The sequence below is a fragment of the Trachypithecus francoisi genome, unplaced genomic scaffold (genome assembly GCF_009764315.1).
Source record: "Trachypithecus francoisi isolate TF-2019V2 unplaced genomic scaffold, Tfra_2.0 Lachesis_group2, whole genome shotgun sequence".
Taxonomy (NCBI): domain Eukaryota; kingdom Metazoa; phylum Chordata; class Mammalia; order Primates; family Cercopithecidae; genus Trachypithecus; species Trachypithecus francoisi.
Window position 1 is genome coordinate 16,852,356 of NW_022681465.1, and position 23,189 is coordinate 16,875,544.

At 44.5% G+C, this 23,189-nt stretch overlaps 1 protein-coding gene across 1 annotated transcript in view; it reads right to left on the reverse strand.

Moving 5' to 3' along the window:
• The window catches only part of MYO10 (myosin X), a 274,244-nt gene that overhangs the window by 113,868 nt on the left and 137,187 nt on the right, over positions 1-23,189 (reverse strand). The window contains exons 4-9 of the mRNA XM_033178828.1: positions 20,177-20,364; positions 8,936-9,070; positions 7,288-7,412; positions 6,300-6,313; positions 6,096-6,180; positions 5,104-5,207 (exon numbers count right to left, since the gene is read on the reverse strand). Coding sequence (XP_033034719.1) covers positions 5,104-5,207; positions 6,096-6,180; positions 6,300-6,313; positions 7,288-7,412; positions 8,936-9,070; positions 20,177-20,364 — 651 coding nt within the window. The remainder of the gene's footprint in view (positions 1-5,103; positions 5,208-6,095; positions 6,181-6,299; positions 6,314-7,287; positions 7,413-8,935; positions 9,071-20,176; positions 20,365-23,189) is intronic.

The window sequence follows — 23,189 nt, forward strand, 5'->3', positions numbered from 1 at the left end:
TTATAATATAAAATTGGCTGACCATCCAAGTTTTCCAACACTGAAAGAGACTGACATTGCCAAGTTTTGCAACATTAAAGTACAAAGTCGGTCCTTTACATTTTGATAAAATCTGACTCAGGATGAATGAATTCACGCATGCATACACAAGGTCACACACCATTCAAACCCCAAGGTTGTACCCAGGAAGGTCCATGCAGTCAGGAAACCCCAGCCCTGATCAATGCCAGGCACGCTGTGAATGTTCAGTATTTGTGGAGCAAGAGAATAAACAGATGATCACTCAGCAAAGACGCCTGTTACTTTGTACACATTTCATCAGCCACCATCCTAGTGGGCCAAATGCAAGCAATAAAATAAACTAGTTGTTACCACCAGCTTGAAATAGCTTTTCATCCTGACCTAACACTGTAAGATGCAATTTGAAGGGCTGTATAAGAAATGCCTAGGAAATTTAGCATAGGTTCATTGCCTCTGCTCCAGGAAAAACCAAGTCTCTCCTAAAACTGTTCAGAATACCTCATTGGTACTTTTTTACATTAATGTTTATCGTGACCAATGATAAATTTTAAAAATACATTAAGGCAAATTCTCAATGAAATAAGCGAAGTTCTTAAAAGGTCCTACTGCCAGAATACACTAACATTAAGTTGATATAAAGAATCATGTTTTTTGTTTCTGAGACAGGGTCTTACTCTGTCATCTAGGCTGGAGTGCAATGGCATGATCATGGCTCACTACAGCCTTGAACTCCCTGGGCTCAGATAATCCTCGCACCTCCAAGGTCGCTAGGACTACAGGTACGCCACAACGCCTGGCTAATTTTGTTTGTTTATTTTTTCAAGATGGAGTCTTGCTGTGTCGCCCAGGCTGGAGTGCAGTGGCGTAATCTCAGCTCACTGCAACCTCCACCTCCTGGGTTCAAGCAATTCTCCTGTCTCAGACTTCCAAGTAGCTGAGACTACAGGCATGCACCACCATGCTGAACTAATTTTTGTAGTTTTAGTAGAGACGGGGTTTCACTATGTTGGCCAGGCTGGTCTTGAACTCCAGACCTCATGATCCATCTGTCTCGGCCTCCCAAAGTGCTGGAATTATAGGCATGACCCAATTCTTTTCTTATTTTTTATTTTTGAGATGGGGTCTGGCCCTGTCGCCCAGGCTGGAGCGCAGTGACGTAATCTCGGCTCCCTGTAACCTCCACCTCCCAGACTCAAGCCATCCTCCCACCTCAGCCTCCCAAGTAGCTGGGATTACATGGGTGTGCCACTACACCCAGCTAATTTTTGTATTTTTTTGTAGAGACGGGTTTTTGTCACGTTGCCTAGGCTGGTCCTGAATTCCTCTGCTCAAGTGATCCGTCCCCTTCAGCCTCCCAAAGTGCTAAGATTACAGGCGTGAGCCACCGCACCCCACCTATCCCCCAATTCTTGATTCTCATAGGTTTGGGAGGAGAAAATTGTATTGTATAGAAAAGAATATATTTTCCCCCTTCTTTCCCAAACGTTATACTTTTTTTTTCTTTTTCGCTGCACTGCTTAGAATTTCCGGTACAAGGTTAAAGAGTAACGGGTTAAATTTTGCTATTATTATAGCAAAAATGTCATGTTTGTGATGTTAATAAACATCAGCTAAGTTTTCACTGATACACCTGCTAGACTAACACTAAACAGTAATTGCAAATTAGACATTTAAGGATCTATAAATATCTATTCTAAGTAGAACGTACTAACTAGAATACATTTGTCAGGTATGCTCATTATGTCAACTTCATGTATAAATTTCTCTTCCTTTCTAGATGACTGACACATCCTTTTGTCATAAAATCTAATTTCAAATGCCAAAACCTATTACTTCCATTTAGCAATAAAAGCTAGCAATCACTGAGGGGAAGCCAACTTCCAAAAGTTTACTTGTAGCTGACAAAAAGAACAGACAGTTCTGAAGTGGAAAACGACGTCCCGAGAGAACACAGAGTACCACCAGAGTATCTGATTTCTCAGGGCCGTCCCAGGACAAGGGAGCTGCCACTGCCAAGTGCTCCCTAGCAGTCAGCAAGCGAGCTAGCAGGTGACGGGACCTGCAGTGACACTGCCATGTGGATAATCAGGCATCTTGTCTGACTTCTTTTATCACAAGTTATTGTTCTTTACTTCAAGAAAGAAACAAGAAATAAACAAAATAGGAAAATAACCCGGAGACAAGTCTTTTTTTTTTTTTTTTTTTTTTTGGTCCTGCTCCTCAAAAACTAAAATGAGAATTTATTTTAACACATCATCTTTTCAGCAGACAGTAATAAATGAACCGTGGTGGAAGGTGTGAGTAGTGAGAGGTCTAAAGGGCCAATATAAAATTGGAAAAGATAATTAAAAGACTTAGAAAAACACTTCATAAAACCCAGTGTGCAAGGCCAAATCCCACAACTCTGCAGGCAGATACCAAAAGGTGCTGTCTGCAGGAGGCTTTTTGTTGACAGGTTAGAAGATAGAAGAGATGGAGTGAGAAACCGCTCTGCATTATAAATGGCAGGTTGTGACATCTTTAAAAGGGAGGCAGAGTGGAAAACAATCATGTATTATAGCCTAGTCTGTTTGGAATTTTATTTTCAACTTAAGGAGACATATGTTAGCCATAGAGAAATGATGCATGATTTATATCCATTTGTTAAAAATACTTTTGATTTCATTCCACAGGCAGTTCTAACAGATAATCTATGAGAATGAAAGGGAATACAGAATGAAGAGCTGTTAATCTTCCAGCAGCAGCCTAGGAGGTGGAATCTGAGGTGCACTGAAACCAGGTATTACCTGCCTCGCGGTTTAGAGGGTGGGATCCAGAGTCAGACTGTGTATGGATACGGGCTGCACCAGGTACTGGGTAAGGTCAGGATGGTCACTAACTTCTCTGAGTCTTAGAATGCAGACAACCATACTTCCTACCCTCAGAGGATTGTTGAGAGTAATTGGAAAGTAAACTCCACACTAAGTTCAGAACAGTAAGTGCTCGCTAAATGTCAACTGCATTTGTGATGACTAGAATGATAATGATAATGACTTGACCCTAGGTGCATTGCATCTAACTATTCTGTTTTTTTTTTTTTTTTTGAGACGGAGTCTTGCACTGTCACCGGGCTGGAGTGCAATGGTGCAATCTCGGCTCACTGCAACCTCTGCCTCCCAGGTTTAAGCAATTCTCCTGCCTCAGGCTCCCAAGTAGCTGGGACTGCAGTAGCCCACCACCACACCCGGCTAATTTTTTTGTATTTTTAGTAGAGACGGGGTTTCACTATGTTGGCCGGGCTGGTCTCGAACTCCTGACCTCGTGATCCACCTGCCTCGGCCTCCCAAAGTGCTGGGATTACACGCATGAGCCACCATGCCCGGCTGCATCTAACTGTTCTAATAAGGGCTCTGGGAAAGAACTTAAGATTACAGTGATGAAATCTCCTGGCCAGACTCGATTGGGTGGGGCTGTTCGTAATGCTCGATGACTGGGCTATCTTAAATGCAGATACCTTGTAACAAAGCCCTTGCAAGAGACCGTAGCATGCCACAACACAGAGACAGGATGACTAATGCTCATGCAACCAGAAATGGCTATCACAGGCCACGAGGACCGGATGATACCTTAACAGTGAGACAGCCAAATGCTTAGGCAGATAAAATGGGGTCCCTGGGGAATCTCCAATCATTCCAAGAATGTTTACATTAGATGCTTTTGGGTCGATGAGGGAACCTGCCCAGGGCTTGTCAGGGCATCCCACAGTGGACTTGGAGCCTGAAACACACGGGGGGGGGGGGGGGGGGGGGGGGGCGGGGGGGAGTGGGCGGGGCCACGGCGAACTCTTCCATAGGGAAGAGAAGCCTGCTCTCTTCCGCTCCTCTAGTGACCTGGGAATCAATATGTGAGGCGGGGGCCTGTTAGCAGGAACCCCTCTCACTTTGCTGAGGGTTTTTCTTTTCTTTTTTTTTTTTTTTTTTTGAGAGGGAGTCTCACTGTCTCCCAGGCTGGAGTGCAGTGGCTTGATCTCGGCTCACTGCAAGCTCCGCCTCCCGGGTTCACGCCATTCTCCTGCCTCAGCCTCCCGAGTAGCTGGGACTACAGGCGCCCGCCACTACGCCCGGCTAATTTGTTGTATTTTTAGTAGAGATGAGGTTTCACCGTGTTAGCCAGGATGGTCTCGATCTCCTGACCTCGTGACCTCCCAAACCTCCCAAAGTGCTGGGATTACAGGTGGGAGCCACCGCGCCCGGCCATTTTCCTTTCACCTAATAAAACCCTGCTCTACTCATCCTTCAATGTGTCCGTGTGCCTAAGTTTTCCTGATCGTGTGACAAGACCTCGGGTTTTAGCTGAACAAAGGAGCAAAATTCTGCAACAGTCACCTGGGCCAATGGCTGGCAGATTGTTTTTAGCTACAGAATTTGTTTTTCAAAGAAATCTTACTTGTAAGCCACAAAATGGAGGATCTGGGGGTTCCAGAGTGAAGCTCATGATTTGGGGGGGTTTTGGGGGGTGGAAGATGCACTTTCTGAACACACTGTCCCAAGTAAACCACCCATCTGCCCTGAATGACACACTGCTCACTCATCTTCTAAGGAAAGAAGAGTCCTCTCAAATCCCTTTCAGCCTGGAACTTGGAACAAGAAGGAAATACCTATTCTCACCCACTGGTCCAAATGTAATTACTTCTATTTCTATTTTAAAAAATATTTGGAAACAGAAAATGAAATTTGTCACTCTTAATAGGGTATCTGATATCTTTTTTTTTTTTTTTTTTTTTTGAGACAGAGTCTGGTTCTGTCGCCCAGGCAGGAGTGAAGTGGCGCGATCTCCGCCCACTGCAAGCTCCGCCTCCCCAGTTCACGCCATTCTCCTGCCTCAGCCTCCGGAGTAGCTGGGACTACAGGCGCCCGCCACCATGGCCGGCTAATTTTTTTGTATTTTTAGTAGAGATGGGGTTTCACCGTGTTAGCCAGGATGGTCTTGATCTCCTGACCTCGTGATCCGCCCGCCTCGGCCTCCCAAAGTACTGGGATTACAGCCACTGCACCCAGCCAGTATCCAATACCTTAATAGGGAAAAAATTCAAAAGTAACTTACAATAACTTCCCTAAAGGATTCCTGGTCACTGATTGTCTTGTCTTCTACACATCCAGACTGATTCAAGTAGTGGTAGTTTTCCGGTGTAGATAAATAAAATTCTTCTACAGGAAGACAAAGAAAAACACGACGTCACAGTTGTCCAGGACAAGATGAAATTCAGAGTTTTCACTCTGATTTTTTTAAGTATCTATATAATTCTCTGCTCCTAACAGTCTCCCATAAAGAAATAAAGTTCCCTCTTAGTTATCATCTAGGGAAAATAGAAAACAATTAGTGAAACGAAATCAGATGATTAAAAACAGTTACTGAAAGAACATGATCAGGATCCTGTTTTACTGTTTTCTCTTTAAAAATCTTTTTTTTTTTTTTTTTGAGATGGAGTCTAGCTCTGTTACCCAGGCTGGAGTGCAGTGGTATAATCTCAGCTCAATGCAACTTCTGCCTCCCGGGTTCAAGTGATTCTCCTGCCTCAGCCTCCTGAGTAGCTGGGATTACAGGCACGAACCACCATGCCTGGCTAATTTTAGTGTTTTTTGTAGAGACGGGGATTCACCATGTTGGCCAGGTTGGTCTCGAACTCCTGATCTCCAGTGATCCATCTGCCTCGGCCTCCCAAAGTGCTGGGATTACAGGAATGAGTCACTGCACCCGGCCAAAAATCAAATATTTAGAAATTAACTTTATTCAGGGTGGTTGAAAAGTGAAACTGGCTGTAATATGTTATATATTTTCCATAAACATCCTTTACATTAAAAATGTACCAAGACTCAAAAAAAAAAAATCCAAGGTTTCTCTATTGATAATTTTCTCCCTCTATTATTTCTCCCTACTGTAAATTCAGCATCTTTTTGGTGTTCGCATAATGTACATTTCATTGCTATCTGTGGAATGTCAACATTAAAACAGACACCCTCTCAAATACTGACATCTATTTAAATGGAAAATGAGTTGCTAGTCCGCATTACCCAGCTGTCATCCCACTCACTCACCTCTTTCTTCATGTTCCAGCCCTGCCAGCAGTGCATAAAATATGTGATAATTCCTTTCCCCGGGATTTTGCCTTACTACTCGGTTCTGGGAAGATAAATCAGATTTATATTCAGAGATGTTTCCTGTGCTTAATTCACACAAACCAGTAATTTCTGAAAATTGTTATTATGGAAGAAAATGTGGATTAAATCACGTTTACTTACTTTTTCTAATAAATCTTCATGTGAAAAGTAATGGCAAGTCAAGGAAAAAAACAAAGCTATGCCATGCTCAACTAGTCTTTCATTTTCTATTCTTTGCTGCCCAAATAATTACAGCTCCCTGTTCCTTTGACATAGAAGCTTCCAGTGCCAACAGACAAGCAAACAAAGCATAGACTATTTCATCTAAATCCAATTCCAGGCTTGACACATGGTACCCTGTCAGGTACCTAACTAACTGACACTGCTGATTGCAAACAAATACCTGAGGTTTAATGATGAATTCAATGTTTCAGATTATGGAAATTATATCAGAGATTTATAAAACAAATATGGTTCTTTATCTCACAGAAGAATTTTTGTTTTATTTATTTATTTTTTTGACAGTGTCTTGCTCTGTCACCCAGGCTGGAGTGCAGTGGCGCGATCTTGGCTCACTGCAACCTCTGCTACCCGGGTTCAAGTGATTCCTGCCTCAGCCTCCCAAGTAGCTGGGATTACAGGCACACGCCACCATGCCTGGCTACTTTTTCTATTTTTAGTAGCGGTGGGGTTTCACCTTGTTGGCCAGGCTGATCTCCTGACTTCAAGTGATCCCACCACCTCGTCCTCCCACAGTGCTGGGATTACAGACATGAGCCACCACCTCCGGCCACAAAGAATAATTTTTAAAAATTATTTTATGTTATTTTTTTAAGAGACAGGGTCTTGCTATGTTGCTCAGGCTGGCCTCTAACTCCTGGGCTCAAGCAATCCTCCTGCCTCGGCCTCCCAAGTAGCTGTAACTATAGGCACATACACCACGTCCAGCTCATAGAAAAATTAACAGGTAAAGTATTACTAACATTAGAGCAATAACTAACTGCTCTAATTCGTTAAAGAACCAGAGAAAGAAACGTTTCACATTCTTTTTCAATCCTTATAATTAGTGAGAAGTTTCCACTTAAGAGAATCAAATACTCTAGATAAAAAAATAAATGAAAGAGGATACAATCTACAATTCTCCCGCCCTGAATATTTCCTTTCTGACAGATGTTCAGCTGAACAAACTTCCCAAAGCGACTAGAGTTGTTGTTGTACACGGTCTTCGCATTGCCGAAAGCTTCCATGATGGGGCTGTGAAGACAGCGAGGGCAGCAGACAGCGTTAATAAGGGTGGGTCTGAAGATAGCAACAGCACTTGTCACAAATGTCAAAATATACAACTGCGAGAAAAATCTGAAACCAAAAGGACTGAGGGTGACAATGTTTATTTCCAGAAGAGCCAGATTTTCAAAATGCTTGTTGAAATGGATTTATCTGCATACCCATCTTAGCGAGTACAGCTGTGCTGCCGATGGATACCACAGAGTTAAGGGGACCACAATGGCTCATTCCTGCACAAGTGAGGGTGGCCTTACATGCACAATCCAGGGACTACACAGAAAAAGCCCCCACCCCAGTTATAGAAACTGAAGAAGTTCCAGTCCTGGAAATTTCACCTATTTGTTGTATGTCCCCGGGGGCAACTCATTTAATTTATTTACGTCTTTTCCAAGTGTAAGATGGAGTTAGACTAGATCGGGGCCGGCAAACTTTTTCTGGAAAGGACCAGACAGTAAGTGTTTTAGGCTTTGCAGACCATGGGGTCTCGGTTGCAACTACTCAGCTCTGCCACTATAGCCTAAAAGCAGCTGTAAACACTACTCATGAGTGTGGCTGGGTTCCAATAAAACTTTATTTATAAAAACAGATTACAGAAGGAAGATGAAGTTCTGGAGACAGATGGCAGCAATGGTTGCATAACAACGTGAATGTACTTAATGCCAACGCCACCACTCCATACACTGAAAACTAGTTAACACGCATTTAGTGCTAGGTCTATTTTACCATGGTTTTTAAATGGAGTGTATACAGGCTAAAAAACAAAAACGGGCTGCAGGATATAGGCACAAGGCTGTGGTTTGCCAACCCCTGGACAAATCTCTAAATAATAGGATGTATAAAGTCTCTACTGGTTCTAAAGTCTTACAAGGCACAAACCATCTATCAGGCAATGACATATTTTATACAACAACGTGGGTGACACCTAGCCCTCTTTCTAAGTTCTGAGGCTCCCTGTTATAGAATGCATCACTGATCTTCTGCACACAAGAGGTCCGTTCTGCTCATGTTAAGCCTCCAAACAGTGGATGCTGAAGTGAACCCTGCTTGTCTCCACACTAACCCCCCTTTTACACAGTGGCTGGGGGTTGACATTTCTGCTGCTGACAAGGCCTCCAGAAAGCTAGTCAAGTTTATTCTTCTCTGTAAACTCCAATACAAGTGCCTTAGGATCTGATCTAGGTGCTTCAAAAACACATGAAGCTGGAGTCAAAGGCTCTCGGGTAGGAAGGAGGCTGCAGACGGTCACTGGGTGCCACTCAGTCCCCATTTCAGACCTGGCCTGACGATGAAGCGGCAGGAGGCAGAAGGAGTTGCTGCTGGGCTCATTAGATATTACTATGTGCATAGCAAGACCTTTTCTTCAGGAATTGTAAAAGAGAAGTCAAGAAAAAGAGAAGCACGACTAACTAATTTTTAACTCTTCCTTAAATAAGCCATACCATAAAGAAAGTGAATCCTATTAGTTGGAAACAAGAAAATCAATAAACAAATACCTGCTTTCAAGAATGGCTCGTTCAACACAGGATGTCTTCTCCTTTAAGGACAATTCCAAAGACTGTTGACTGATGACTGACAGAAACTTGAGGATCAATTTAGTGCTTTCGGTTTTACCTGCCCCACTTTCACCACTGAAAGATAAAATGCAAAAGTTTGTGCTTCTAACTATAATTAAAAACAAACAAACAAACAAAAACAGCTTTGGTCAATGGCACCGTAATTACTCAACGGAACAATGGTAGAAAGGTGGGAAAAGGGGGATCAAAATGCCTGTTTCCAAAGAGCTGAGTTAAAAGAAAGCAAAAGTCCTTTCTCCTGCTGGCCACACTGTGTCTGGCCTTACTTGCCTCTTTTGGCAAATGAGGCAAACAGAACTACCTTTTCCTAAGGAAAGGTCATAAGATGGATGGTGCTTTACAGGCAAGGTAAGCTCTGGGAGAGAGGAATCTTCATTTTGTTCATCCCAAACACCTCCACCGTGTAAACATTTGGTTAAATGCATGAGCTCACTAACATGATCTGTCTGGGAAACTTAAAGCAGGTACAAGTGCATAAAAATGCAATCATTCATGAATATCATTGAGGGGACAAGGCAATGAACCTGCGGGTATACACAACCCACACTGAATCATGTTATTCTCACAATAATCCATGAGGGAAGCATGGCTGAGTGTCCGAGTCGGACTCTTAACGCCAGGTCTGCCTGCTGAGGTCACGTGTTAGTGATAGTTAAGGACAAGTGAACAAAAAATCCAGAAGGAAGAGAGGCAAAGGACAGATGTAAATAAGGGATGAGTTATGACTTAAGAGACTGGCAAACATTCGTCAGGCCAAGAAAGCACAGAAGCCACAGAAGCTGGGAAAGATTCTTATGGGAGAATGAGATCCAGGCCTGATTAGGTCAGCGGGGCTGAGATGAAAGGCGGCAGCAGACACGAGCTAAGGTTAAGCTGGATGCTTCAGAGCCAAGTGCAGGAGCCGGAGAGCGGTGATGACCTCATCAAGGTCACCTGTAAAAAAACACATCTTTGGAGGAAAAGCTCTAGCAGGACCGAAGGGTCCCTCAGGAGACCAGCTGCTGCTGTTGTCTAGGCCCGCGGTTGCCAGGTCCCAAACATGGTTAATTAGGCTGGACATGGAGAGGAAGACACGGACATGAGAGAGACTTGAAAAGAGAAATCCTGGTCAGGCGCGGTGGCTCACACCTGTAATCCCAGCACTTTGGGAGGCCAAGGTGGGCAGATCACGAGGTCAGGAGATCAAGACCATCCTGGCTAACACAGTGAAACCCCGTCTCTACTAAATATACAAAAAATTAGCTGGGCATAGTGGCGGGTGCCTGTATTCCCAGCTACTCGGGAGGCTGAGGCAGGAGAATGGCGTGAACCCGGGAGGCGGAGCTTGCAGTGAGCCGAGATCGCGCCACTGCACTCCAGCCTGCCTGCCTGGGTGACAGAGTGAGACTCCATCTCAAAAAAAAAAAAAAAGAAAGGAAAGGAGAAATCCCATCCATTTGGCATATGGCACCATGCTTGGTGCTGTGCAGAGAAGAGAAGCAGCAAAGAGCCTGGAAACTTATGAGAAAGGTAAACCAAAGGAATAAGCAAGAGCACAGCCATATAAACGCCACCACGAGGCAGCACGCTGACAACCACTGAATGCTGGGATAGGCAGATGAGCCCCTTTTGCGTTCTAAAGAGAAGTCCTGTGGAGTACCAAGAGCTGGGATGTTATCAGGAAAGAGGAATTTTGCTAAAAATGTGAATTAATTGCATGTAGTAAGAGAGGAAAAGATTCAGAGATGACGCCAACATGCCGGGCTTGGTGCAGGGGTCCCAGGGATCTCCACTGGTCTAGACAACCGCAGTCCTTTCACCCACTCTACTAGCAACAGTCCCGGGCAGGGGCCAGTGTCACGGTTCCATGAAGACGTAATGTCGTAATGTCAAGGGTACTGTGGGCTCCTAGGGGAGGTTTGCACACACACACGACACCAGACAGAAATGTCCCCTTCGCGGCAGACAACAAAGATCTGAGAATCTAAACCTGTCTTGAAATCATAAAGCAAAAGTCAAGAAAATCAGAGGCAAGCCCAGTGGGAGTGGGGGCTGAACCCACATCCCTGAAACTGCCCTGCCTCGTGTGGTCTGAAATAGTAAAAGGCAGCATAGATTAGGCCACCTTTAATTGGGGTTTCCCTTACTAGTCACCAGGATCTTCCCAGTACAGAGCTCAGCATACAATGAATAACTGGCATCTGCTCGGCCCAGTGCCTGGCATGTGGGATGCATCCAACAACAGTGCATGGAATGACTCACAGAAACCGAGACAGACAGTTTCAAGGAATGATTTAAATGATCTTCCATATTTAAAACGTATCTATATTGATGTGGCAGCTGTTGGTGGCTGAGTTATTAAAACAAAAACTAGAGTGATAAGTTGTCTAGTGAAAATGGTGAGGCAGAAACAATGTTATGTGTTCCTCAACCTACTTCTTTATCCTCGGGCACACAGAAGCCCAAAACGTTTAGACTCCCTTGCAGTAAAAACGGCAGGCAGAGGCCAGGCACGGTGGCTCGCGCCTGTAATCCCAGCACTTTGGGAGGCTGAGGCGGGTGGATTACTTGAGGTCAGAAGTTTGAGTCCAGCCTGGGTAACACAGTGAAACCCTGTCTCTACTCAAAATACAAAAATTAGCCGGGCGTGGTGGCGCACGTCTGTAATCCCAGCTACACGGGGAGCTGAGGCAGAAGAATCACTTAAACCTGGGAGGTGGAGGTTGCAGTGAATGGAGATCACGCCACTGCATTCCAACCTGGGTGACAGAGCCAGACTCCATCTCAAAAAAATTATTAAAAAATAAACAAACAAAAACAAAAAGCCGGCACGCAGTCAGTAACAAGGGGACCAAGTGTAGCCAGTTGAACAACTGAGCCAAGGGGCTATCAGCCACTTCCATGCCTGGTAGCTAAAAACTCCCTTCACGGTTCTCTGGGTTCCATCTTCCGTTTGTCACCTAAGTGTCCTCAGAGATGGTACATCTTCCAAGCAAAGAAGCCTACAGAGTAGACTCCAGTCCCTTGCCTACCCGCCAGGGGCTGTGAGAGAAGCAAGAAACAGACCATCCCTGTGTTACACCCCTAAGATTTGAGGGCTGTCTGTTACAGCAGTCAGTCTACCTTGGCTCACCGAACATGGCAAAAATACAATCATGGAGAAGATACGATACTGTTCAAACTCTACAGCAGAGGCTTGGTCAAAGAAATCCTAGGATTCTCGTCGTCGTAAGATGTCTGAAGAGTGTACGACACATTGAGAAAAAATATGGCTGGAGATGGACCCAGTCATGGATATCAGTCTCTGTCAGTCTCTCACACAGGTGGAAGATCTCTTATCTGAAATGCTTGGGACAAGAAGTGTTTCTGATTTCAGATTTTGGATTTTGAGAATATCTGCATTATACCAATTGGGTAACCCTAAATCTGAAAATATGAAATCGGAAATGGTCAAGAATCTGAAACTTTTTTTAGTGCCAACATGTTCAATGGAAATGCTCTTTTGGGTTCTCTGGGGCAGATTTTCAGATGAGGGAGCTCGACCAGTGTAATGCAAATATTCCAAAATCCAAAAAAATTATGTGGGAGCAGCCTCCCACATAATTCAGCTAGGACTCTACCAGGAGATAAGGGGTGACTACTCAGATATTGGGCTGTGGAAGTGTTTTACAAACAACAGGGCAAAGAAGAAATATAAGTAAATAACTCGCAAACTGCGAAAACCCAGAAATATGCCGGATATCCTGAGATACTAATGTCAAGGTCACAGACTCTGCAGGTAGAACACTTCTGTCTAACCCGTCTCCTCCTCCTCCTGCCTGTAGCTCCACCTGCTCCTCATTAGCCCAAGGCAATGACAGTTCTATGCCTTATGCCAATAGGCCGGCCGACACGAACTCAGGCTTTGGCAAAAATGTGTTCATTCAGATTAACCAAAAGGAGCTCATATGTAGATAGATAGATAGATAGATAGATAGATAGATAGATAGATTTTAAAAATTCTAACTATAATAATGAAAATGTGAAAACGAACCCAAAGCACTCATGTGGGGCCATAGGCTGTCTTAAAAATTGTGAGAATTTTTTGTAGGCACAATGGAAAGTCATAGGACAGTTCCTAAGCAGGAGGGTGTCATGATCAGATTTAAGGTTCTAAAGAATTGTTCTTTTGTGTGTGTGTGTGAGTTTCGCTCTGTCGCCCAGGCTGGAGTGCAGTGGCACAATCTTGGCTCACTGCAACCTCCACCTTTCTGGGTTCAAGCGATTCTCCTGCCTCAGCCTCCTGAGTAGCTGGGATTACAGGCGCCTGTCACTACGCCCAGCTAATTTTTGTATTTTTAGTAAAGAGTTTCACCATGTTGGCCAGGCTGGTCTTGAACTTCTGACTTCAGGTGATCCACCTGCCTTGACCTCCTAAAGTGCTGGGATTACAGGCATGAGCCACCAGGCCCCAAAGAATCATTCTGACTGTTGCGTGGAGAATGGACAGAAAGGAGACAAGGGAAGAATCAGGGAGAGCAAAAGGGTGATGCAGGAAGGGTCGCAGGAGTAGCAGAGATGAAGTGAGAGGCCCAAGAAAGACTGGAGGGCAAGTGACAGGATTGCTGAGGGGTCTGGCCAGGGGGTGGGCAGCCAGTGATGGATGGGGAGGCATCAGGGATGACTCCTGGGGCCCCTGAGAGTTTGCTACCATGATGATCCAGGAATTGGTAGCACCAGGTTTGTGCATTTGCCAAAACTCATCAAACTGGATACTTAAGTTTACCTTAATTTAGGGTGGGAAAAAGAATGACTTCCAGATCTCAGGCTTGGGACAGGGTAGGATGGAGAAGCTACTGGCTGAGATTGGAAAGCACAAGAGGAGGGACAAGTTTCTGGGAGAAAATGACACGGACTTTAGAACATGCCACCCCTGAGACATCTCAGTGATGACACCTAAGGGGCACTAGGACTTAAGTCTGGGACTCGAATGAGAAATTGAGGGTGTATAAACTTCAGGAGTCCTGCAGACTCAGAGAAGAAAACGCAGGTGGGTGAGAAGACAGGAAGTGAAAAATGACTGAGGAGCTGAGGAGTGGCCATGGAGAGCTAGGAAGAAATACAGAATGGGGCGCATGGTCGGGGGCAGCTTGCTGAGATAAAGGAGTAGTTGAATGAGGGTGTGGAACCAAACGAGCATCTTTTGTATTTTTTTCCAAGATGGAACACACTAAAAGTTTTTGAATAATGTCAACAATCCATTAGAGAGAGAGGTCAAAGAATCCAGGGCAAGGAGGCTCAGAGATGCAGCAATGTCCTCAGGCAAACAGAGAGAAGGGATCCAGGACACATCTGAAGGAAAAGCAACCTGATACGAGCAGGGCCTTTTGTGCACAGGACACGCTAGCCTCCCAGCAGCACACATCAAGGCTGGCAGTTTTCTAGATCCAGCCCATGTGTCAGCAAACAATGGTCCTCAACTCTGACCTGCTGCCTGTTTTTATAAATAAAGTTTTTTTTTTTTTTTTTTTTTTTTGAGACGGAGTCTCGCAGTCGCCCAGGCTGGAGTGCAGTGGCCGGATCTCAGCTCACTGCAAGCTCCGCCTCCGGGTTTACGCCATTCTCCTGCCTCAGCCTCCCGAGTAGCTGGGACTACAGGCGCCCGCCACCTCACCGGCTAGTTTTTTGTATTTTTAGTAGAGACGGGGTTTCACCGTGTTAGCCAGGATGGTCTCGATCTCCTGACCTCGTGATCCGCCCGTCTCGGCCTCCCAAAGTGCTGGGATTACAGGCTTGAGCCACCGCGCCCGGCCTATAAATAAAGTTTTATTGGAACACAGTGCAGGCTGTGCATCCGCATACTATCTGAGTGCTTTCACACTACAAGGGCAGAGTTCATTAGCTGCAACAGAGGTGCTTTCGCCCATAAAGCCTAAAATATACACTCTTTGGCTCTTTACACAAAACTTTTTGCTGGCACCTATAACACTACTTACAAATCAATTCCCTTGATCCACACGATTTTCTCAAAATATAAACCGGATCACTCCTTCAATTGTTCAACGAACTTAGGAAACTTCTCTACTGTCTAAAGGATTAAGTGCAAAGGTCTTAGGAAGCCAAACAAAGCCCTTATGTTATGAAGCTGTACCAGAAAGTAAGATTCTGTTCTGGAAATATAGACTTCACTCATGCCTGTAATCCTAGCACTTTGGGAGGCAGGCAGATCACTTGAGGTCAGGAGTTCGAGACCAGCCTGACCAACATGGTGAAACCTCATCTCTACTAAAAACACGATAAAAAACTTAGCCAGCCATGATGGTGCATGCCTGTAATCCCAGCTACTTGGGAGGCTGAGGCTACTTGCTTAAACTTGGGAGGAGGAGCCAAGACTGTGCCACCACACTCCAGCCTGGGCAACAGAGCAAGACTCCATCTCAAGAAAACAAAACAAAACAAAACAGAAATATAGACTTCACAGGCACAGAGACTGAAGTTCAAATCCTGTTTGTGGCTAATAGCTGAAGTTTCTTCAGTAAGTCCACCAAACAGTTCTGAGCCTCAGCTTCCCCACAGAAAATGCCTCTTAGACCCTTCTGAGGAATACATAAGAATAAGTCTCTCGATGAATTTCCTTTTTCTTTGAGTTTCCCACTCCACCTCTTTCATCTGCTGTATTACAAGAGCATGTCCCCATGCCTTATTCTGCTTGGTGCCTTTCTAATTGAGGATGCAAGTTTTGTTCAGCATTCCAACACTATCACCTCTAAACGTAGAAGTAGAAAAAAAACCAAACACTCAGTTATCAATTCAGGACATGGTTAAGTAGAAATCACTCAAGTTTTGAAAAACCAAAACACACAACGCAAGCAAAGATCCTGAACCAATAGTCATTCCATATATTCATCCTTTGACTGACAGCTGTTGAATGCTGGTCCTCTCCCAGACACTGTCCTGGGTACCAGGCTGCAAAGATGAATTAGCCACAGGCCTTGTCTATATTATTCACCGTAAGAAGTCATACATACTGCAAAGACCACATGCTATGGTTTGGCTGTGTCCCCACCCAGATCTCATCTTGAGTTGTACCCCCATGATTCCCACATGTTGTGGGAGGGATGCGGTGGGAGATGACTGTATCATAAGGGTGGCTTCCCCTATGCTGTTCTTGTGGTCATGAGTGGGTCTCATGAGATCTAATGGTTTCATCAGGGGTTTCTGCCTTTGCGTCTTCTTCACTCTCTCTGCCTGCTTCCATCCATGTAAGACATAACTTGCTCCTCCTTGCCTGCCACCATGATTGTGAGGCTTCCCCGGCCACATGGAACTATAAGTCCGATTAAACCTTTCTTTTGTAAATTGCCCAGTCTTGAGTATATCTTTATCAACAGTGTGAAAACGGACTAACACACCATAATAAACTAAACCCTGTCTGGTGTATACTGTGTATGAAAAACTAGAGTCAGTGTCAATTGTACTAGAGATCAACCGAAGTCAAACACTGACCTTATGAGACGGAAAATTCAAGTAAGTTTTACATATATATATACACACACACACACATATTCAAAACCGTAATAGCATGAGCATTCATTTAAATGTACACAAAAAATGGCAAAATTGAAACTAGACATTAAGAGAGGCAACAATCTTGAAAATGAGATCAAAGAAAGAGGCTTTAACTAGAAGCCTCGGGACCTGGCATTGCCACCAAGTAGCAGAGGAGCCTGTCCAATCGATGTTCACTTATAAAGCGAGAGAAAAATTCATCTATGAAGTTCTGTATAATTCAAACAGGCTTATTTTCTCAAGCATGAGAATGTTTTTAAAGTAGTAAAACACATTTTAGCCAGTAGGGGGCAGATCATGCCCAAGGAAATCTAAACAGGGCGCCTGTGTCCAGCAACTCCTATTTCTATATTCCATTTTCTCTTAATTCCCACAGCTTCAACCCCACTTTAAAAAACTGCTGAAGAGAGCTATTAAAATCAAAACACATTTTAATGAGAAATCTATTCTTAAAGTCTCTGTTTCCTGAATTAATTTAGATAAATACAGTTACTCTGTTCACATCAGCATTGCATAATTGGAGCTTTCTGTTTAGGATCCACCCCGCTCCCCCCCTTATTTTTAAATACCATGAAAATGCCAACCTCCTTCCGTTTTAATACATACACACACACATATATATATGCACAATGATCTCATTTGATGTTTCACTTTCTTCTTTAGCGGCTCTGTCTAGCAAGTGATGTATTAGTCATGCTCTCATTTCTTCCACTGAATGTAATAAATACAAGCAATTATCAATGGCAATTATTTAAGGATCTAAGTGTGGACACCAATTTGATCTTTTAAAATAGATTGTTCTCTTCCCTTCTGTTAATCTTCTTAAATGATATTCTGTATGCTGAAATAATGATCTTTAAATTCTAACTCTGGAACTTTTATGAAGTTATTTAGAAGAGCCCACAAATAGTGGTTCTAGTCACAGATCAGATTGTTTTATTGGGTATGTGAATCTTAAATGCTCTGTTTCTATATTAAGCAGCCGCTTCATTTCAATTAACTGCAAGCCGTCATGATCCCTATCTGTTTAACTGAATACACAGACAGTCCGTCTATCCAAGCTGTTTCTATGGCCCAACACATTATCAGTCCTGTTAGAATTTAGGTAACGGGAAGACAGTACATCTGTCCATATGTTCCCTCCTGTTAGACAAACACACACACACAACAACACACGGCGGGGGGGGAGAGACAGAATTCAGCTGTTCATATACATATAATCCCATTTGTTAAAAAAAACAAAGAACTACAAAAAAGATAACGGGTAAAAACTGCCAGTAAGAAGAACACACTCCCCGCAAATGGCTTTCCATGTGTGGCACCTGCAGATATCATCATAGAGCACCCACATCAAAGGGCTGTCAGGGGTTTCAATGTGCTGATGCCTGGCAAGCTCTTGGCACAGAGTCCAACACACAGAACCCGTGAGAAACCGTGAGCCATTATTTCTTACTCATCCTCAATCAGCTCTCACATGGGATACTGCAAACACTCTCCATCCATTTCCCTGCCCCAGGGTTTCAGAGGGACCTCCTCGGGCACCTCTGTCCTCCCCCAACCCTAGTCTCTCCCCACAGGAGCAGGGGGGCTGCTCTAAGCACTCTGGGATGAAAGGAGAAAGGCACAGCCTATTTGCTTTTCTCCACCATCTGGGAATCAGTTTCCCACAGTCATCATGCCCACCAGTTACCTGGCTGTAGCCATGACCAGGTGGGTCTGTCTGTGCAATTCGGGGCTGCAGTGCTCACAGGCCCACTTGGCTGGGAGTCTTAGGCTGACATATGGCTCTCCATATGTCTCCTGTGGTCTTACATCCACTGAATGGGAAATCCAGAGAGAGCAGTCTTTTTAGTGTCCCCCGCCCCCCACATCCCCCACCAAATCCAAACCACCCTTTCCTTTCCCTTTCCCATTTCTCTTGAAATAATGTAATCACTATCTTGCCGCAAGTTGGGACTAGAAAGCCATCTGAGGCAGATGTCAGAATCCTCTTTCACACTAGCAGCTTTATAAGACTGTGGCTCCTCAGTAACAGCTATGCCCCATGAGTGAACTCTTGGGAGGAGAAATGAATGAAGAAATGCTTGGAGCCTCCATGGAAACCTCACTAGAAGAGACTGACATTCATCACATCTGCTTTGAGCATCACCCGGGGTGTGGTGATGATCACTAGAGCACAGTTCCACAGAAATAATTAACAAGATCCAACAGGATGGCACTAGCATGCATGCAATGAGGTCAATTTGAATGTTAATAATAAAAATTAAGAAAATTTATTTATTTATGTATGTATGTATTTACTTATTGAGACGGAGTCTTGCTGTCACCCAGGCTGGAGTGCAGTGGTGTGATCTTGGCTCACTGCAACCTCCACCTCCAGGTTACAGTGATCCTCCCACCTCAGCCTCCCAAGCAGCTGGGACTACAGGCATGCACCACCATGCCTGGTTGATTTTGTATTTTTAGTAGAAATGGGGTTTCATCACGTTGGCCAGGCTGGTCTCCAACTCCTGACCTCAAGTGAACCACCCACCTCGGCCTCCTCAAGTGCTGGGATTACAAGTGTGAGCCATTGCACCTGGCCAATAAATATTTATTTAAAAAATATTCTACTACTTTTTAAGATAGTTCCTAGTAATGAAAGAACTGATATTGGGGCTCCTAACAGTTTCTTTGTAAAAGTGAGTACGACTCAGCTAAAACAGACATGCCACGTGCCTTCTCGCCCACTAAAAAAACAATTGAGGCCAGGCGCGGTGGCTCAAGCCTGTAATCCTAGCACTTTGTGAGGCCGAGACCGGCGGATCACGAGGTCAGGAGATCGAGACCATCCTGGCTAACACGGTGAAACCCCGTCTCTACTAAAAAAAAAAAAGATAAAAAATAATACAAAAAATAGCTGGGTGAGGTGGCGGTAGTCCCAGCTACTCGGGAGGCTGAAGCAGGAGAATGGCGTGAATCCAGGAGGCGGAGCTTGCAGTGAGCTGAGATCGCGCCACTGCACTCCAGCCTGGGCGACACAGCAAGACTCCCACTCAAAAAAAAAAATTGAAATAAATACACCCTTAACATACACACAGTGAGCCCCTCTTCTGCGGCTAATTCAAAGGTAAACTTTAAGAGTACCCCATTATTAAAAATGCCTAAATCTGGGAGATTCTATCTAGAGTTATTTTATTGCAGTAGAGAAAAAAGAAACCTTGGTCACACATATAAGCCTTGTAAGTGGCATTGTAGGCTACACAAAACGTTTACATTTGAAAGAACTATGCAAGATTTCCTTAAACAGATAGAAGGATCATGCCTCATCATTGAAATAAATCAAAGAATAATTAAGGCATATAAATGTTGTTGGTTTTTTTTTTTTTTTGCTTTTTTTTTTTTTTTTTAAAGGAACAGAATGGAATAATTATTCTGAGGATAAGAGCCAAGCTACATGGTCCATCTGCTTTGCTAAGTGAGCTCCTTCTGAAAGCTGAAGTTATCATGCCATTCAAAACAGAAAACTCTGCCGGAGAAACTCAGGCAGTTGTAAAAGCTTTCTCTGGTGAATGCCCTAAGGGGGCTGGGGCGCGGGGTGCGCGGAGGGACTCCCTGGCCGTGGAAAGCCCGACTGGCTGTGAGCTCCGTTACCTGATGAGGATGCACTGGTTGTCGTGGCGCTTCCACAGGCAGCGGTAGCACTCGTTGGCGATGGCGAAGATGTGCGGCGGCAGCTCGCCCAGGTGGCGCCGGCTGTACTGCTCCATGGTGGCATGCTCGTACAGCCCGGCGATGGGCTGGTAGGGGTTCACAGAGGCCAGGATGGAGCCGATGTAGGTCTGCAAGCACAGGGTGAGACAGGGATGCGTCACTTCTAACCCAGGTCACTGGATAAGCTCCAACAAAACCCACTCAGTGTGCGCCAGGGGGAAAGAGGGCTTCTGTCTCCCGGGTGCACACTGTCCCTGCACCTTCTGGATACCAAATCTTGATATTCTGGACAAATGAATGAAGCCATTTCAAAGGGGGGCAGTGAGAGGGAAACAAGAGAAGGAAGATGGTGAGGCGACCCAGGCCCAGATCCCTATTCCCCGCTGACCTCGCCAATCTTAATCCCTTCCCCCAGACAAAGGACTGGCCAGATCCAGTCTCCTGTCTCATCAAATGGCTACTGTGAAACAGCATGGTTAAAAAGTGATGAGACAGAAAGGAGAAGAGAGGTAGCCAGAGGCTGCGGGAGAAGGAAAGTTACAGTTTAATGGGTGCAGAGTTTCTGTTTACTGTGATGGGAAAGTTCTGGAAGTGAGCCAGGCCTTGTGGCTCAGTCTGTAATCCCAGCACTTCGAGAGGATGAGGCGGGTGGATCACGTGAGGTCAGGAGTTCAAGGCCAGCCTGGCCAACATGGGGAAACCCCATCTCTACTAAAAATACAAAAATTAGCCGAGCATGGTGGTGCGTGCCTGTAATCCCAGCTACACGGGAGGCTGGGACAGGAGAAGCACTTGAACCCAGGAACCGGAGGTTGCAGTGACCTGAGATAGTGCCACTGTACTCCAGCCTGGGCGACAGAGTGAGATTCCATCTCAAAAAAAGTTCTGGAAGTGGTTAGTACCTGTGGATGCAGAACTTTGTGAATGTCCTTATTATTATTATTAAATTTTTAAATTTTTTTGTAGAGACACGGTCTTGCTTTGTTACCCAGACTAGTCTCGAACTCCTGGCTTTGAGTGATCCTCCCTCCTCAGCCTCCCAAAGTGCTAGGTCTGTGAATGTACCTAATATTACTGAATTGTACACTTCAAAATAGTCAAAATGGCAAATTTTATGCTATGCAGAGTTAGCTACAGCTTTTAAAAGATAACATGATTATTTCAAAAATGCTAGGTATTAGGCTGAGCACGGTAGCTCACACCTGTAATCCCAGCACTTTGGGAGGCCGAGGCAAGAGGATCACAAGGTCAGGAGACCTAGACCATCCTGGCTAACACAGTGAAACCCTGTCTCTACTAAAAATACATAAAATTAGCTAGGTCTGGTGGCACACGCCTGTAATCCCAGCTACTCGGGAGGTTGAGGCAGGAGAATCGCTTGAACCTGGGAGGCGGAGGTTACAGTGAGCCGAGATTGCCCCACTGTACTCCAGCCTGGGCGACAGAGTGAGACTCTGTCAAAAAAAAAAAAAACAAGAAAGAAAAAAGAAAGAGAGAGAGAAAGCGAGAGCAAGAGAGACAGCGAGAGAAAGAGAGAGAGAGTGTGCAAGAGAGAAAGAAAGGAAAGGAATGAAAGGAAGAAAAGAACAGAAAAGAAAAGAAAGAAGGAAAATAAATACAGGCTACAGAGTTACCAACTCTTAATGCCTTAGGCCTCTCCATGTGGACATAACTACTCACTTGCACTTTTGCAGGAAATACTAACTCTGTTTGGTTACCTGGTTTCCAGGCTCAGATACAACTGGGGAAGTAAGTCAGACAGGGGTGGGAGCAGAGAGTCCTGCAACCACCACCAACCACCAATCAACTTTTATAAAGCTCATGCAGTGTGTCTAGGGCTTTATGGGGTGTTATGGGCTGATCCATGCCTTCTCCCCAAATTCACATGCTGAAGCCCCAAACCCTGGTACTTAAGAATGTTACTGTGCTTGGAGATAGGGGCTTTATGAGGCCATTAGGGTGGGCCCTAATCCAATCTGACCGGTGTCCTTTTTAGAAGAGGAAATTTGAACACACAAAAAGACACCAGGGATGCATACATCCAGGGGAGTTGCGGAGGGGGGGCAACAAAAAACAACAAGCAAAACTAGACAGAAAGTCCAAACATCCTGAGAGCATTTGCACCATATTATAGCAATTTGTAATATTTCATATTCATAATATCTGCCAGGAACATCAAGCAAAGTATTGTTATGTTCAGTATAACTTTTCAAATGTAAATAAGTCCATACAGGTTGAGTATCGCTAATCCGAAAACCAAAATCTGAAATGCTCTAAAATCTGAAGCTTTTACAGCAACAACATGATGGCTCAAAGGAAATGTTCATGGCGGCATTTCAGATTTCAGATTTTCTGATGAGGGATGCCCGACTGGTAGGTATAATGCAAATATGTCAAAATCGAAGAAAATATCAGAAATCCAAAACACTCAGGTCCCAAGCATTTTGGATAAGAGTTACTCAACCTGGAATGTGTTTTGGAAATAATATGAAGCAAAACATTTTAAAAAGGTTAAAAACATAAAAGATATTACCTATGACCCAGCAATTCCACTCCTAGATACATATCAAAAAGAAGTGAAAGCAAATACTCAAACATTTGTACACACATGTTCACAGAAGCACCATTTATTTATTTATTTATTTTTATTTTTATTTTTTTATTTTTTGAGACAGAGTCTCGCTCTGCCGCCCAGGCTGGAGTGCAGTGGCCGAATCTCAGCTCACTGCAAGCTCCGCCTCCTGGGTTTAGGCCATTCTCCTGCCTCAGCCTCCTGAGTAGCTGGGACTACAGGTGCTCGCCACGTCGCCCGGCTAGTTTTTTGTATTTTTTAGTAGAGACGGGGTTTCACCGTGTTAGCCAGGATGGTCTCGATCTCCTGACCTCGTGATCTGCCCGTCTTGGCCTCCCAAAGTGCTGGGATTACAGGCTTGAGCCACCGCGCCCAGCAGAA